Source organism: Calypte anna, chromosome 13, assembly GCF_003957555.1.
Source record: "Calypte anna isolate BGI_N300 chromosome 13, bCalAnn1_v1.p, whole genome shotgun sequence".
In the NCBI taxonomy this organism is placed as follows: Eukaryota; Metazoa; Chordata; class Aves; order Apodiformes; family Trochilidae; genus Calypte; species Calypte anna.
In genome coordinates this window covers 1,604,081-1,620,786 of record NC_044259.1, presented here as the reverse complement: position 1 = coordinate 1,620,786, position 16,706 = coordinate 1,604,081, and the positions used below count along the sequence as shown (strand labels likewise).

General features: G+C 56.6%; 1 protein-coding gene and 1 pseudogene across 1 annotated transcript; both read left to right on the top strand.

Annotated features, from left to right (window-relative positions):
- LOC115599090 (protocadherin gamma-A12-like) lies at positions 1 to 9,327 on the top strand. Its single transcript, XM_030459371.1, is given in 9 exon segments — positions 1 to 105; positions 192 to 288; positions 291 to 362; positions 365 to 487; positions 490 to 2,363; positions 8,458 to 8,584; positions 8,587 to 8,687; positions 8,689 to 9,005; positions 9,294 to 9,327. Coding segments are annotated over 9 exon segments (2,850 nt in total).
- A 784-nt stretch (positions 9,328 to 10,111) lies between these two features.
- On the top strand, positions 10,112 to 13,623 carry LOC115599089 (annotated as a pseudogene).
- The last annotated feature ends 3,083 nt before the right edge of the window (positions 13,624 to 16,706 follow it).

Sequence of the window (16,706 nt, the reverse complement as noted above, 5' to 3'; positions counted from 1 at the left end):
ATGAGCCCGTTAGTGTTTGAATATGAGACGTGTTTTTATCACTTCTCAACCTTCTATTTCGTTTTCATCCTGTACAAGCCATTCAAGGATGATCGCAAACGAAACGTAAAATCTCACTAACAAATCATTTTACCTTCACTGTAAAAACAGACACTTGCATTAAGTAAAAAACAGCTTACAAAAAAAACAAGGCAGACACCGAGGCGAGGGCTGGGTGGGTGCAGTGCCGGGAGGAGGCTGCGGGTGCCGCTGCTGACCGAGGAGGAGCGAGAGGAAGGCCGGAGCGGTGCAGCAGCCCCGCCCGCTGCGGCCCGGCTCCATCGCTGGCTGGCTGGCTGGCTCGGCGGCCGGGCGGTCTGCGAGCGTCCCCCGGTGCGGAGCCGTGCTGCAGCGAGGCGGAGGGGAGCGGAGAGGAGCCCGGAGCGGGATCCGGAGCCGGATAGGCGGCGTTGTTATCGGCGGAGGTGCGTGGAATGGCGGGGAGGCGTTGGGGCCGGCGGGAGCGAGCCCTGCTGTGGGGCGTGCTGGTGGCGGCGTGGGAGGCGGCGTGGGGACAGCTGCGCTACTCGGTTCCCGAGGAGCTGCCCAAGGGCTCGTTCGTGGGCGACGTGGCCAAGGACCTGGCGCTGGACCTGACTGCGCTCGGAGAACGCGGCGTCCGCCTTGTGTCTGAAGGAAGGACGCAGTATTTGGGTCTGCAGGGGAAAACGGGACATTTGGTGACAGCGGAGAGGATAGACCGGGAGCAGCTGTGCCGGCTGGTGGAGAAATGCGTGCTGCGGTGTGAGCTGATAGTGGAGGGGGAGATGAAGTATTACGAAATCGAAGTGGAAATCACGGACATAAATGATAACACGCCTAGTTTCCCAGAGACTGCCACGGAGTTGTCGATGAGCGAGACGACGGTGCCGGGGACCCGTTTTTTCTTGGCCGAGGCTCACGACCCAGACTTAGGTCAGAATTCCCTGCAGAGCTACGAGCTGAGCGGCGACGAGCACTTCTCGCTGGCCGTGCAGACGGGCCCCGGCGGGGATCAGCGGCCCGAGCTGGTGCTGGCGAAGGCGCTGGACCGGGAGGAGGCGGCGTTTCACGAGCTGGTGCTGCGGGCGAGCGACGGCGGAGAGCCGGCACGGACGGGCACGGCGCGGATCCGCGTGGCGGTGCTGGACGCCAACGACAATGCGCCCGTGTTCAGCGCGGCGGAGTACACGGTGCGTGTGGCGGAGGACGTGCCCGTGGGCTCCGTCCTCGTCACCCTCACGGCCACCGACGCTGACGAGGGCATGAACGGCCACGTCAAATACTCGTGGAAGAAAACGAAGGACATGTCCCCGAATGTTTTACGTTTAGACTCCGAGACAGGAGCGATCACTGTGGTGCAAAGCCTGGACTTCGAAGAAGCAGACTCTTTTGAACTGGAAGTACAGGCTCGGGACGGAGGTGGCCTTTTCCATACTGCTAAAGTTACCATCTCCTTGACAGATGTCAATGACAATGCTCCTCAGATTTCTGTGCGGTCGGCAGTGAGCGAGATCTCCGAGGACGCGCCTACTGGCACTGTGGTGGCCTTACTAAACGTACAGGATCGGGATTCGGGAGCCAACGGCCAGGTGCGATGTTCGCTAGAAGGCGGAGTCCCTTTCCGGCTTCGGAGCTCGCGCGGAAACTACTACAGCGTGGAGACGTCTCGGGAGCTGGACCGGGAGAAGGTGTCGGAGTACAACGTGACGGTGCGGGCAGCAGACGGTGGGTCGCCGTCGCTGTGGAGCAGCGCGGTGCTGGCGCTGCGGGTGCTGGACGTGAACGACAACGCGCCGGTGTTCTCGGAGGAGCGGTACAGCGCGCGTGTGGCCGAGAACAACGCGGCGGGCGCGGCGGTGGTGCGGGTGCGGGCGTCGGACGCGGACTGGGGGGAGAACGCGCGCGTGCGGTACCGGCTGGTGGAGGGCCGGGTGCGGGGAGCAGCGCTGTCGTCGTACGTGTCGGTGCAGGCGGAGACGGGCGCGCTGTACGCGCTGCGCTCCTTCGACTACGAGGAGGTGCGCGAGGTGGGGCTGTGGGTGGTGGCGGAGGACGGCGGCGCGCCGGCGCTGAGCAGCAACGTGTCGGTGCGGCTGGAGATCCTGGACGAGAACGACAACGCGCCGCAGGTGCTCTACCCGCCGCCGGCCTCGTCGTCTTCGTCGGGATCGTCAGTGGGGTGGCCGGCGGTGGAGCTGGCGCCGCGGTGGTCGGAGCCCGGCTCGCTGGTGGCCAAGGTGGTGGCGGTGGACGCGGACGCGGGTCAGAACGCGTGGCTGTCGTACGAGGTGTGGAAGGCGACGGAGCCGGGTCTGTTCCGCGTGGGGCTGCACAGCGGCGAGGTGCGGACGGCGCGGTTCCCGCTGGCCCGCGACGCGGCGCGGCAGAGCCTGGTGGTGTGGTGAAGGACCACGGGCGGCCGGCGCTGTCGGCCACGGCGACGCTGACGCTGGTGCTGGGCCGAGAGCGTGGCCGAGCTGGTGTCGGAGCTGGCAGCGCGGGCTCGTCGGCGGCGGCGGCGGGGCCGGGCGAGGCGGGCGGCAGGCTGACGCGCTGGCTGGTGGTGGCCGTGGCGGCCGTGTCCTGCCTCTTCCTCGCCTTTCCTGCTGCTGCTGCTGACGCTGCGCCTGCGGCGCTGGCGCCGCTCGCAGCAGCTGCTGGCGGCGGGCAGCGGCGCCTTGCGCGGCGTCCCGGCCTCGCACTTCGTGGGCATCGACGGCGTCCGCGCCTTCCTGCACTCCTACTCGCACGAGGTGTCGCTCACCGCCGACTCGCGCAAGAGCCACCTCCGCTTGTCGCCCGGCAGCTGCTGTGACACCCTGCCGGCCCGACCGCCGCCCGACGAGCCCGCGCCGCTGCTCGCGAGGACCCTGACGGTGCCCCCTGCCCCCCTGACCCCACCGCCCCGACCCCGGTGAGTGCCTCTGACCACCTTCTCCCGCCCTCTCTTTCTTGATCTCTTTGTTGTCAATTCGTCATCTCCTTTGCTGTTGCCTGAGGACTCCTGTGAATGGTGGCTCTTAGGCCTAGATGTTAATTTTGCATTAGTGCACAGGAGTGCACCCTGTGTTTTGAGTTGCTCATCTGCTCAAGAAGTCTGATGTTTCTTTTGAGCTAGTATTTTGATAGCTGTGACTTTTCTTTGGTGTTTCTTAGCTTTTAATGTGTCATCGGTTTCTAGAGAAGAGGAAAACAAGTTTTTTTACATACAATCTGTGTTTCAGGATTTGAGTGTTTTTAATCTGTTTAGGTACCTTTCCTTAGCAACATATTCCCTGTGTTTGCTGTTGCAAAAGTTAGAATCTGAAATGTGAAGCTCTGATTAATACACTTCTGTGAGTTCCCTGCTCCTTCTTTGCTTTTGTCAGGGGGTAAAGCTGTGTGTCATGGTTTTGGGTAACCTTGAAAACAGCAGATCTGTAATTGTCCATACCTTGATTCTGTTCATTGCCAAAGCCATGAAACTGCAGCCAGAGTAAGGAGGGTGAGAGGCTGACTTTAAACTACAAAAACTGTTGGGTTAGTCTGGCTTGTCTGGACAATGGTTTGATTACATGTCAGCTTGCTTGATTCCTTGTTTTGTTTTTCTTTCTTTTGTCCTTCTTTGTTTAACAAGTCTGCTTGGAATAATCAACACAGACAACATGTCATGTGTTGGTGCCTCTTGATCATTCTATAGCAGGTGTGAAAGGCATGATATCTGAGGGTATCTTTGTGTGTTGTTCTTCAGGGGAAGAGATGGAAACCTGACCTTAGCAGAAGTAGCATCTCTGTGAGTCAGTGCATGTGATAGAAGAGCAGACATTCCCCCAAGCCATGAGCATGGATATTCCTTTCTCTCTTGGATGATCACTGCACTTGAATCTGCAGAGCGCCTGGAGTGACCTCACCAGACCAGAGTCTGAAGGTCTCAGCTGTGTGTGAAACTGTTTGAAACATCATTCTTGAACATGTTATGTCTTTGTGATGTTGATCTTCATCCTTGCTGTGTGAAGCTTTTTCCAGACTTGATCAGCCTTCAGATGGTATTGCTGGCTGTAGCTGCTATCAGGTTACTGCTGATGTTTTGTCTGTGTTAAGCTTGGTGTGAAGGTAGTGGGTGGAAGTGTATTTCAGTCAGGAATTTCTGTGTTTGGGGCCTGTTATTTGAAGTATGTGTGAGGGAGTTACTCATCTTATGCCCTGTCCTGCTGGAGACAGCTTTTCCTGTGGGTTGTGGTTATTTAGTGTAGACACAAACATTGGATGGATGTTGCAGTGTCCTGTAGCTTCCAAGTTGCCCACGTGCAGTGATGGTGTCTTTGAGCCGACAGCAACAGCTGAGTCTGTGACTGAGATTTGCATCACTTAGGCCCTTCAGAAAGTCTTTGCCCTCCTTCCACTGAGTGTGCAGAGCAGAGAAGTCTCTCTGCGTGCATCCCTGTTGTGATCCTTGTTCTCTGGACAGAGAAGCTGTGTGTGAAACATTTCTGTCACTGATGAGTGTCTGCAAAGTTGGTGTGCACAGAGGACAGGGCAAGTGGAAGAGCTGCCTGTGGTACAGTCTGAACTGCCTGAAAGGTAGGTGTCAATATTCAGTACTTCTAGTTGTTATAGGGGTCCTGTAGTTGTGGTTCTGTGCATTTCCCTTTTCTCATTGGCAAAGTACTTGGAGACCTTGCTGCAATACCTGGAAGACTTCCTTGAAGAAACAGGCTGATGATAAGATGTGTACAGTTATGTCTTTATCTTCATGGGAGATGAGCAGGCCAGACAGTGGGATCAAAATTGTGAGAGCTGAAGACTTTCATAAAATGAACCTTCCCACTCTGTAATCCAGAGTAAGATAATGGGCAGCAGCTTTTGGAATGACTCCCAGGTGCTCTTGGGAATGAATATCATTGTCTGCAGTGAAAACCAAGAGGACTTTGCAGTGAGTTTTGCTGATAACAAGATCCTTTATATTTTCTTGAACAGTTCAAATGCTCCCTTGCCTTTCTGACCTGATTTATATTTGTTGGGCTTTTTGTGGGTTGTTTCTTTTCCCCCTCCCTTGTCTATTATTTATGTAGGTTACTAGTAGTAATCAGCATAGCTTTTATTCTAGAAGCATGTTGTGTATTAGTGCCACTTGGTACAGCAGATTTGGAAGGCAGGAGATGTGGGGATGTCTTTGTGGGTTCTTATTGTCAGAGGGGAACAGGTGGAAAACCTGATCTTAGCAGAAGTTTCATCTCTGTGAACAGTGCATGTGAAAGAAGAAGGCAGAGATTTGAATATCACCTTGCTTGGACTCCCACTGGCCTAGACCTATGTTTTGCAGTTTGTTTCTGACTGCACGGTGTTTGCTGTGAACAGTGGTGAAATTCTTGCCATATTTGTCATGATGTGGTACAGGTGGGACTCTATGTTTGATAATGTGTCTGAAAATGTCACTAGAAGGAATACTTTTGCTTGTTATGGAGACATGGTGAGAAGTGAGTGTAAGATCAGTGAGAGATGGCTTGGAACCAGGAAAAGAGAGATGTATAATCCATCCATTGGGGTGAAGTTTTCAAAGTGTGACTAACGCCCAAAGGTCCTGCTACCTACACAAAGCCTCTTTTTGCATTTATAAAAGAAACAATTTTCCTGTATGCAATAGCCATGGACATAGCTAAGGTTTCTTTGTCTAGGAACTCCTGTGTGAAACATCTTTTTGGCATCTCTATGTCTTTGTGATGTAGAGCTTCATTCAGAAGAGCTGATGTGCTGTCAGCACAACTCTTCTTGGATCCAATTAATACTCTTCTTGTGACCTGATAAGGCTGATAAGGGGTGAAAAATAGAACTCTGATGCCTCCACTTCAGTAGGTATCAATTCTTTCCATGTTCCCCTCATGTTGTAAAGCCAGTTAAAGATGGTAGTCTGGAAAAGTAGAAATTGGTTAAAATGACAAGGCAGGAGGAGCAGCTTCCTTCCATGACCAGAAATTCTAAAGCTGCCAAGGCAATGATTTGATATACTTACATTCCCCTAAAATACTGTAGAATGAAATGCTCTTTTGCTGATATATGGCCCAATGTTGGGTGTTGTCTGGGTTTCCTCGAAAGCTGTAAAAGCCAGATCAAGGAGTGCGAGAAGCTGGAATGAAAGCAAGAAAATAAGAATGGGTCGAAGTGGTCTTCTTTGGAAAGAGTTTGACTCCAAGACGTGCTGCACCTGACACAGAATTTGATAAAACCCGAGTCTTGAAGGAAAATGGAAGCAAAGAAGCTAACGGGGAGGCTGCGGTGCCGTGGTCGGATCCTCCGGGTGCCGCTGTTGGCCGACCGCGGAGCGGCGCTGGAGCCGCAGCCGGCCGCCGCAGCGTTCTGCCCCGCAGGCTGCTCGCTCGCCCGGCGCCGGCCAGAGCGGCAGCGGCACGGGCAGCAGAGGCGAGAGCAGCGGCGTCCGAGCCCGGAGCTGCCTGCGGAGAGGGACTGGCAGGCAAGCAGAAAGGGCAGCGGCAGGAGGGAGGATCGCGGCGAGCTGCGGGGACGAGCATGGCGTGCGGGGAGGGGCAGAGGCCGAGCCAGGAGCGAGCAGGCGGGCGAGTGGTGGTGCTGGCCGCCTTTGGTGCTGGGCTTGTGCATGCGGGCGGCGGCGAGCGGATCCGCTACGCCATCCCCGAGGAGCTGGGCAGAGGCTCGCTGGTGGGCCGCTGGCGAGGGACCTGGGGCTGAGCCCCGCCGAGCTGGCCGGCACGCAAGCTGCGGGTGGTGTCTGCAGCCAAAAAGCAGCTGAAATACTTCTCGGTGAGCGAGGAGAGCGGGGAGCTGTACGTGAGCGAGAGGCTGGACCGGGAGGAGATGTGCGGCGAGGCGGGCGTCCTGCTCCGTCAGCTTTCGAGGCGCTGGTGGAGAACCCCGCTCAACGTTTTCCACGTCCACGTCGACATCCAGGACGTCAACGACAATTGCGCCCCGTTTTCTAAAGGACAACTTCGACTTCCAAATCATTGAATCGACAGCTCCTGGCACCCGATTTCACTTGGGCATGGCCGAAGACCCGGACGTGGGCAGTAACTCGCTGCAGAGCTACGAGCTGGAGGCCAACAAGTACTTCGAGGTGGAGGTGAAGGAGAGGCAGGATGGCAAGAAGTTCGCGGAACTGGTTCTGCGAAGACCGCTGGACCGGGAGAGCGAGCAGAGCGTGCGGTTGGTGCTGAGGGCGCTGGACGGCGGTGACCCGCCCCGCAGCGGCACCGCCCAGCTCTGCATCAACGTCACCGACGCCAACGACAACCCACCCGTGTTCGCGCAGGACTGGTACAGGGTGAGCCCTTCGGGAGGACGCTTTGCCGGGCTCGACGGTGTTGAACGTGTCGGCCTCGGACGCTGACGCCGGAACTAACGCGCGCATCAGCTATGGCTTCGGAGAAACTCCGGCGAAGGTGCTTGACAAGTTCGTGGTGGACGCAGAGAGCGGGATCATCACACTAAAGGAGGCGCTGGACTATGAGGAAACGCGTGATTTCAGCTTGGCTGTGGAAGCTAGGGACGGGGGCGGGTTGACAGCTCACTGCAAAGTGGACGTGGAAGTGTTGGACGTGAACGACAACGCTCCCGAAATCACGATCCTATCGGTGTCGAGCCCCGTGCCCGAGGATGCCCCAGCAGGCACGGTGGTGGCACTCCTGAACGTCAACGATGCGGACTCCGGGGAGAACGGCGATGTGCGGTGCGAGCTGTCGGGCGAGGCGCCGCTGTCGCTGGTGGCCTCGTCGGGCGGGTCGTACAAGGTGTTGACGGCGAGCGCGCTGGACCGCGAGCAGGCGTCGGAGCACCGCGTGAGGGTGGTGGCGAGGGACCGGGGCAGCCCGTCGCTGTGGGCAGCGCGGAGCTGGTGCTGGAGGTGTCGGACGTGAACGACAACGCGCCGGTGTTCGAGGAGCGGCGTACAGCGCGTACGTGGCGGAGAACAACGCGGCGGCGCGGCGGTGGTGCGCGTGGTTGCGCGGGGACGCGGACGCGGGCGCCAACGGGCGCGTCAGCTACTGGCTGGCGGGCGGCAGCGCGTGCGCGGCGCCGTACGTGTCGGTGGAGGCGCGGAGCGGCGCGGTGTACGCGCAGCGCTCCTTCGACTACGAGCAGTGCCGCGAGTTCACGGTGGCGGTGCGGGCGCAGGACGGCGGGGCGCCGGCGCGGAGCTCCACGGCGACGGTGCGCGTCTTCGTGCTGGACCGCAACGACAACGCGCCGCGGGTGCTGTGGCCGCCGGCAGGGACCCCCGCGGGGGCCGAGGCTTCCTCCTCGTCGTCGTCTTTGTCGTCGTCGTTGGCGTTCGAGGTGGTGCCGCGTTCGGCCGAGCCGGGTACCTGGTGGGCAAGGTGGTGGCGGTGGACGCGGACGCGGGGCGCAACGCGTGGCTGTCGTACGAGCTGGTGCAGGCGGCGGAGCCGGCGCTGTTCCGCGTGGGGCTGCACCAGGCGCGAGGTGCGGACGGCGCGGGCCGTGTCGGAGAGGGACGCGGCGAAGCAGCGGGTGGTGGCCGTGGTGAAGGACCACGGGCAGCCGGCGCTGTCGGCCACGGCCACGCTGCACGTGGTGCTGGCCGAGAGCTTGCGGAGGCGCTGCCGGAGCTGAGCGAGCGGGCGGCGGGCGCCGACTCGCCGGCCGAGCTGCAGTTCTACCTGGTGCTGGCGCTGGCGCTGCTCTCCGCCCTCCTTCCTGCTGAGCGTGGCGCTGGCCGTGCTGGCGCGGCTGCGCCGGGCCGGGCCGCCCGCCGTCCTGCGCTGCCTGGCCGCGCAGCGCTTCTCCGGGCCCGGCGCCGCCTTCCCGGCCGACTCCTGCGAGGGCACCTTGCCCTACTCCTACAACCTCTGCGTGGCGCCGGGACGCGCCCTGCCGAGGCTCGCTGGCCGCCGCCGCCCGTGCCCAGCCTGCCCGCCGAGGAGCTGCTCGCCGGGGAGCCCTGCGGGAGCGGAGCCCGAGCCACAAGCGCCGGACCGGCACAGCCGCCCGCCCGCCCCGACGCACCGCAGGTCTGTAAGCCCAAGCGCTACCGCTCTGCTCCTTCACCCTGCTGTCTTTCCCAGCCTTTGCTGTCGGTGACTCTTGCTCTGTGGTTTTCGGTGGGTGATTGGTTAGATGGGGAGTGCTGGTGAGTGCCTACAGGAGGGAATGAAGAGGGGTGACTCCCTTCTTGTGAGTTAGAATTTTCAGTTCTGTTTTTCGGTGTTGACAGGTTCAGGTTGTGCCGAGAGCTTTTGTGCTAGTAGCGGAGAAGGTGACTCCTTGTTGTTTTTCTCTTCACCCTGCTTCTTTCCCAGCCTCCGCACTGAACGCTGGGTTTTCATCGGGTGAATGTGTGGAGAGGGAGTTCTGCTGCATGTGTCCCTGAGGGAATGGGAGAGCTGGGTGACTTCCTCTAAATTCAGTCAGTTCGCTGCGGCTCTTTTCGGTTCTTAGGTGATGATCAGTTCATGTTGACTTGAGATTTTTTGTCGTCGTCCTTTTTGTTCTCTAAAACAGCTTCTTCAAGAAACATGTTTTCGTGGCTCCTTCTTACTGTGTGTCTAGATGAGGGAGAGCAGTCCGTGGATGCTATCTACCTTGACTTCAGTAAGAGTTTTGATACTCAGTCCCGTAACTTTCTCATTAGGAAACAGAAGAATTGTGGGGCTGATGAGTGGGGCAGTTATGTGGAGTGAGAGCTGGCTATGTGAGAGAACTCAGAGTGGCGATGAGTGGACCACAGCCGAGTTGGAGGCCTGTAACCAGCGGTGCCCTTCCTGGGTCAATAATTGGTTCAATCTGTTCAACATATTCACGGGTTTATCTCGGATGGGGAGTGCTGGGACATGTCCCCGGGAGGGAATGGAATGGGGTGGGTAAATCCATTAGACCAAGAGAAGTCAATTACTCTGGCACTGCTCTGTTCTTTGATAGTGACAGGTTCACTTTTACCTGACAGGTTTTGTCCTCGTGCCTTTGTTGTGGCAAATATTTACAAAAGGAACTTCCTCTTGTGCAGAATGAGATCTGGTCCTCTTTATGATGGTGTCGTGGACGAATTTTCCTGTTGAACCGTGCTTTCTTTCTTCATGACGTTTACCAGGAGAGGTCTCTACCCATGCTAATAGCATAGATGTGCAAACGAAGGTAATTTAGCAACTGAACGATGTACAAAGGCACAGTAGAGGTGGTCCCGTGTCGATATGGATTTGTAGCTGTACTTGTGTTCTGCTGTCTTACTTTACTGAAAAGCTGTCTTTCACGAAGAAGGATCAGGGATTAGACGAATACTTCACAAGCAATTTGCAGTCCCTTAGACCTTATTTTCTTGCCAAGGGACCTTATTTTATTTCTTCCTGCTTTCTGTGCATCAGTCACGTAAGCATGAGTGCTACAGAAATTCTAAGATGGTTCTAAGAACTAATGGTACTAATAGGGAAAGATGAGGAATATCTTCAAGGTAAAACAATATAGCGCTGTAATAAAATAAATAGTGTTTCCCTTATTTATGTCACACGTAATATTTCACAATTAGCGATGCGATCCAAACAACACTCATTTTTTGCAGAAAAACCCAGTAATGAGGAAGCAAAATGAAAGGCAATCACCGACCTCGGCTTGTGGGAGGCCTCTCATTGGTGCCTCGTGCTGTCAACAGAGAAGTGGGGAATTGCTCTGTCTGTACGAGGTATTTTTAGTCTGCAGAAAAGGTAAGGGAAATGTCATTTAAGCTCGACTGCTACGAAAGCTGTGCAAGTCGTGGGGAGATTTTCGTGATTTCGAAGTATTGGAGAAAAGGCTGAAATATCGTCCACGTCATACTTATATATATAGCGACATTCCGAACTTGTTTTTTTCCTTTCGTATGAAACCAATCGGCGGGATATAGCGGAGTCAGCGCTGGGTGGGTGCAGTGCCGGGAGGAGGCTGCGGGTGCCGCTGCTGACCGAGGAGGAGCGAGAGGAAAGGCCGGAGCGGTGCAGCAGCCCCGCCCGCTGCGGCCCGGCTCCATCGCTGGCTGGCTGGCTGGCTCGGCGGCCGGGCGGGTCTGCGAGCGTCCCCGGTGCGGAGCCGTGCTGCAGCGAGGCGGAGGGGAGCGGAGAGGAGCCCGAGCGGGATCCCGGAGCCGGATCGGAGGCGTTGTTATCAGCGGCGGAGGTGCGTGGAATGGCGGGGAGGCGTTGGGCCGGCGGAGCGAGCCCTGCTGTGGGGCGTGCTGGTGGCGGCGTGGGAGGCGCGTGGGGACAGCTGCGCTACTCGTTCCCGAGGAGATGCCCAAGGGCTCGTTCGTGGGCGACGTGGCCAAGGACCTGGCGCTGGACCTGACGGCGCTCGGAGAACGCGGCGTCCGCCTCATAGACAGAGGCAGGACACAGTATTTCGGTCTGCAGGGGAAGAAGGGACATTTGGTGACAGCGGAAGGATAGACCGGGAGCAGCTGTGCCGGCTGGTGGAGAAATGCGTGCTGCGGTGTGAGCTGATAGTGGAGGGGGGAAATGAAGTTTTACGAAATCGAAGTGGGAAATCACAGACATTAACGACAACGCGCCCAGCTTCAAGGAAACAGAGATCGAGGAGAGAATGAGCGAGACGACAGCTCCGGGGTCCCGGTTCCCCTTAGCCAGAGCTCACGACCCGGATTTGGGACGGAATTCTCTGCAGAGCTACGAGCTGAGCGGCGACGAGCACTTCTCGCTGGCCGTGCAGACGGGCCCCGGCGGGGATCAGCGGCCCGAGCTGGTGCTGGCGAAGGCGCTGGACCGGGAGGAGGCGGCGTTTCACGAGCTGGTGCTGCGGGGCGAGCGACGGCGGAGAGCCGGCACGGGACGGGCACGGCGCGGATCCGCGTGGCGGTGCTGGACGCCAACGACAACGCGCCGGTGTTCAGCGCGGCGGAGTACACGGTGCGTGTGGCGGAGGACGTGCCCGTGGGCTTCATCCTCGTCACCCCTCACGGGCCACCGACGCCGACGAGGGCATTAATGGGCTCGTCAAATACTCGGCTGAAGAAAAGAGCAGACATGGACTCAGAGATTTTCCATCTGAACACCGAGACGGGAGAGTTCACGCTGTTGAGGACCCTGGACTTCGAGGAAGAAGTCGTCTACGAACTGGAAGTACAGGCACGGGATGGAGGGGACCTTTTCGACACGGCGAAAGTTTCCATCTCTGTGACAGACGTCAACGAACAACGCACCCGAATTGATAATAACCTTCTCAGCTGAGCGAGATTTCTGAGGACGCTCCGTCGGGGACGGTGGTGGCCTTGCTGCACGTACAAGACAGAGATTCGGGAGCCAACGGGCAGGTGCGGTGCTCGCTGGATGGGGGCGTCCCGTTCCGGCTTCGGAGCTCGCGAGGAAACTACTACAGCGTGGAGACGTCTCGGGAGCTGGACCGGGAGAAGGTGTCGGAGTACAACGTGACGGTGCGGGCGGCAGACGGCGGGTCGCCGGCGCTGTGGAGCAGCGCGGTGCTGGCGCTGCGGGTGCTGGACGTGAACGACAACGCGCCGGTGTTCTCGGAGGAGCGGTACAGCGCGCGTGTGGCCGAGAACAACGCGGCGGGCGCGGTGGTGGTGCGGGTGCGGGCGTCGGACGCGGACTGGGGGAGAACGCGCGCGTGCGGTACCGGCTGGTGGAGGGCCGGGTTGCGGGAGCAGCGCTGTCGTCGTACGTGTCGGTGCAGGCGGAGACGGGCGCGCTGTACGCGCTGCGCTCCTTCGACTACGAGGAGGTGCGCGAAGGGGGGCTGTGGGTGGGTGGCGGAGGACGGCGGCGCGCCGGCGCTGAGCAGCAACGTGTCGGTGCGGCGGAGATCCTGGACGAGACGACAACAGGCGCCGCAGGTGCTCTACCCGCCGCCGGCCTCGGCCTCGGGTCGTCGTCGTCAGTGGGGTGGCCGGCGGTGGAGCTGCGCCGCGCGGTGGTCGGAGCCCGGCTCGCTGGTGGCCAAGGTGGTGGCGGTGGACGCGGACGCGGTCAGAACGCGTGGCTGTCGTACGAGGTGTGGAAGGCGAACGGAGCCGGGTCTGTTCCGCGTGGGGGCTGCACAGCGGCGAGGTGCGGACGGCGCGTTCCCGTGGGCCCGCGACGCGGCGCGGCAGAGCCTGGTGGTGGTGGTGAAGGACCACGGCGGCCGGCGCTGTCGGCCACGGCGACGCTGACGCTGGTGCTGGCCGAGAGCGTGGCGAGCTGGTGTCGGAGCTGGGCAGCGCGGGCTCGTCGGCGGCGGCGGCGGGGGCCGGCGAGGCGGGGCGGCAGGCTGACGCGCTGGCTGGTCGGTGGCCGTGGCGGCCGTGTCCTGCCTCTTCCTCGCCTTCCTGACTGCTGCTGCTGACGCTGCGCCTGCGGCGCTGGCGCCGCTCGCAGCAGCTGCTGGCGGCGGCAGCGGCGCCTTGCGCGGCGTCCCGGCCTCGCACTTCGTGGGCATCGACGGCGTCGCGCCTTCCTGCACTCCTACTCGCACGAGGTGTCGCCCACCGCGACTCGCGCAAGAGCCACCTCCGCTTGTCGCCCGGCAGCTGCTGTGACACCCTGCCGGCCCGACCGCCGCCCGACGAGCCCCGCGCCGCTGCTCGCCGAGGACCCTGACGGTGCCCCTGCCCCCCCGACCCACCGCCCCGACCCCGGTGAGTGCCTCTGACTTCAATTGCTCTGCGACGCTTTCCTGTGCTCCGTGTGAGGTGGTCGTGATGGATCGGAGGTGTGAGGGCTTTTAATTCATGGGGTTTGCTGCTGGGTATCACAGGATGAAGCTAAACGTGTCCTGGTGTTGTGTGTTGCCCGTCGCCCCCTTGCTGCAGGCTGATGGTGCCTGTGAGCTTCTACTTTGATGACTGTGTCTTTATTGGCGCTGGGCAACTTCTCTGCCTTGAGAATATTTTCCATTTCTTTGAATTAGTGTGGTGAGCAGGTTAATCTGTTGTTGTGCATCCATGCTGGGATCTTTTTTTTCTGCTAAGGAGAAAACATTTGCTGACGTTTCCGTTCAGTGGTGTGTGACCGTAAGGGTGACTTTCCCGTTGAGTGATGTTTGTGTGCTTCAAAGAGCGACGTGGGAGGTGAAAAGTTTGCTCTGGGGTGATTTAGAATGGATGAAATAGTTACGTTTAAGGGCTCAGTTTCTTCTACTTGTCATATATGGACAGAACTTGTGATTCTATGCATGTTCCTGACCATATTATCCAAGAAAGTGTGGAACTATGGCTATGGTTCTTGGTGTGAGCTTCCTGTGGTCTTTTATCCAGTTCGATGCCTTTCATGGTTAAAGGGGCCATTTTATAATTTCTCAGCAGACTCAGTTTGAGGAAGAGGCCTGTGTTATGATGTTTTCACTTATGGGTTATTTGTGGGAGAGCAGTGGGTGATGGAACAGATGACTGAGAGGTCATCTTGTGATGACTGACATTAGATGACTGAGATGCCTTTCATGTTCATCTTCTGCAGTTGACATAACCTGAAATGTTAAAATGTTGTGATTCTTTGCATTTTCCCTACGTTATTATCCAAGGAAAGTGAGGAACTATGGCACCAGTCTTTGGTGTGAGCTTTCTGTGGACTTTTATCCAATTTGATGCCTTTCATGGTTATCTTCTGGAGTTGACAGAGCCTGAAATGTTCTTCTGATGCCTTCATTGAAGGTTTCCCATTGTTGATTTGTTTGTTAAGGGGGTCTGCAGAGGATCCTAGCTGTGGATGGTAGCCCTGAGTACATGAAAAGATCTGTTAGATTTTTGAGGCTAGGGTAGAGTTCCCAGCCATACCTTGAAGATGGTCGGCAGGAGGCAAAGACTTTGATGCAATTCTGTTTCCTCAACATGCAGCTGAATGAAATACTCTTTTGCCTCCTTGACACATGGGCAAACTGCTGAATATTATCTGTGGTGCAGCCAAGAGCAGTGAATGCAGAGCAAGGAGGGTGAGAGACTGGCTCTGAACTAGGGCAATGGACGGGTTTGTGTGCCTGATTTCATCTCTGATGCCATTCATCTGGTTTCCCTGTCCTGCAAGGCAATGCCAGTTCTCCAGCCATAGTGTTCTTTGTGGGATAAGTACATATAGAAAGGTTCTGCATGGTTAAAGAGGCCATTCTGTAATTTTTTAGAAGACTCAGCTTGATGAAGAGGCCTGTGTTATGATGTTTTCACTTATGGGTTATTAATGGGAGAGCAGTGGGTGATGGATTAGATGACTGAGAGGTGATGACTGTGTCATAAAATGAAGCCCTATAGTTTTCGTGCAGAGCAGGCTTGTTGGAAACTCTTGCAGACTGAGGTATAAATGACTTCTATGTGCTCTGGGGGATAATTTTTCTGGCCTGCAGTGAAGACTGAGATGTTGTCTTGCTGTGGTTATCTGATGAGTCTGTCTTCTAATGATGTTATGTCTCCTTCTTGCTTTTCTGATTTATGTTTTCTTAAGGTTTTGTTGGTTTGTTTTGGTTCCGGTTCCACGGTGTCCATCAGCAGAGATTCCTTTAGCACTTATCTTGTTTTGGTGCCTGTGGCTTATGCTACAGTGGGTGTGAAAGGCAGGAGGTGTGATGGCATCATTGTGTTTTGTGATTGATGCAGAGGAATAGATAGAAACACCACCTTAGGAGAAGCTGATCCTCTGCAGGACAGGAGAAGGAGGGCAGAATTTCTCCCTAGGCCATGATTTTTCTTTTCCAATGTTCCATTGTCTCTTGGATGATCACTGCTCTTGACTCTGATCACCCCCCTGAAGAAGTCCACCAGATGAGTCTGGAGGAGTTTTAGTTTTGGATGTCACCTTGCTTGGACTTCAGCTGCCAAAGCTGTGTGTTCTTCATTTTGCTTTCCCAGTTGATGCTTTTTACTGTGCACAGTGGTGCAATTCTTCCCTTGCTTGTTGTGATGTGGTAAGTGTGGGCCTCTGGGTGCCTGATAAGGTCTGAACATGTCACTGGGAGAAATGCTTGTGAAATACACAGGATGAGAAATGAGTGGGAAGAAGTCAGGCAGGAAAAGAGTGGTGTGTGCTCCATCTGACTGGGAGGAGTGCTTTCATGTCATGCCTCATGCTGAGGCCTCTGCTACTTATACCAAGCTCCCTTTTCCCATATCCTGAAAGGGGATGAGAATCATCAAATCCACATCCACATGTTCTTCAAAGGCTGTGATGTGTGTGCTCATCCTTGTTGTATTGAGCTTTTCCCAGTATCAGCCAACCTTGGGATGTTATTGGTGTCTCTTGCACATATGAAGTAACAGTAGCAGATGGGAGGATGCTTTACTCAGGAATGTCTGGGCTTGGGGGCTGTTATCTGAGCTATATAGAAGAAGCTGGTTCTTTTATGCACCCAGAGTTACTCATTGCTTTTGGTTGGAATAGATACAAACATTGCCTTAATGCCTGCAGTCATGTACCTTCCAAACTGCTCATGTGCAGGATGGTGTTTTTTTGAGCTGATAAGAAAAAACCTAAATCTTTGACTGCACTGCATATTGACCTTTCTTCCAAGGACTGTGGTGAGATAACTTTGTGTGCATTCATACTTCGGTAATTTTTCTCATGTTGTTTATCCTCGTGTTGTAAAACTAGGCCTCAGTTTGACAGATATTCTTTAAAAGTAGCAATCTGTTAAAATCATCAGTGTGGAGGAGCAGTTTTCCAGCCCTAGTAAGAAATGCTCTTTTGCCTTTCACTCATACCTGGCCTAGTGTTGTGTATTTCCCATGGTTTATCTGAAGAGTGTGAATGGAG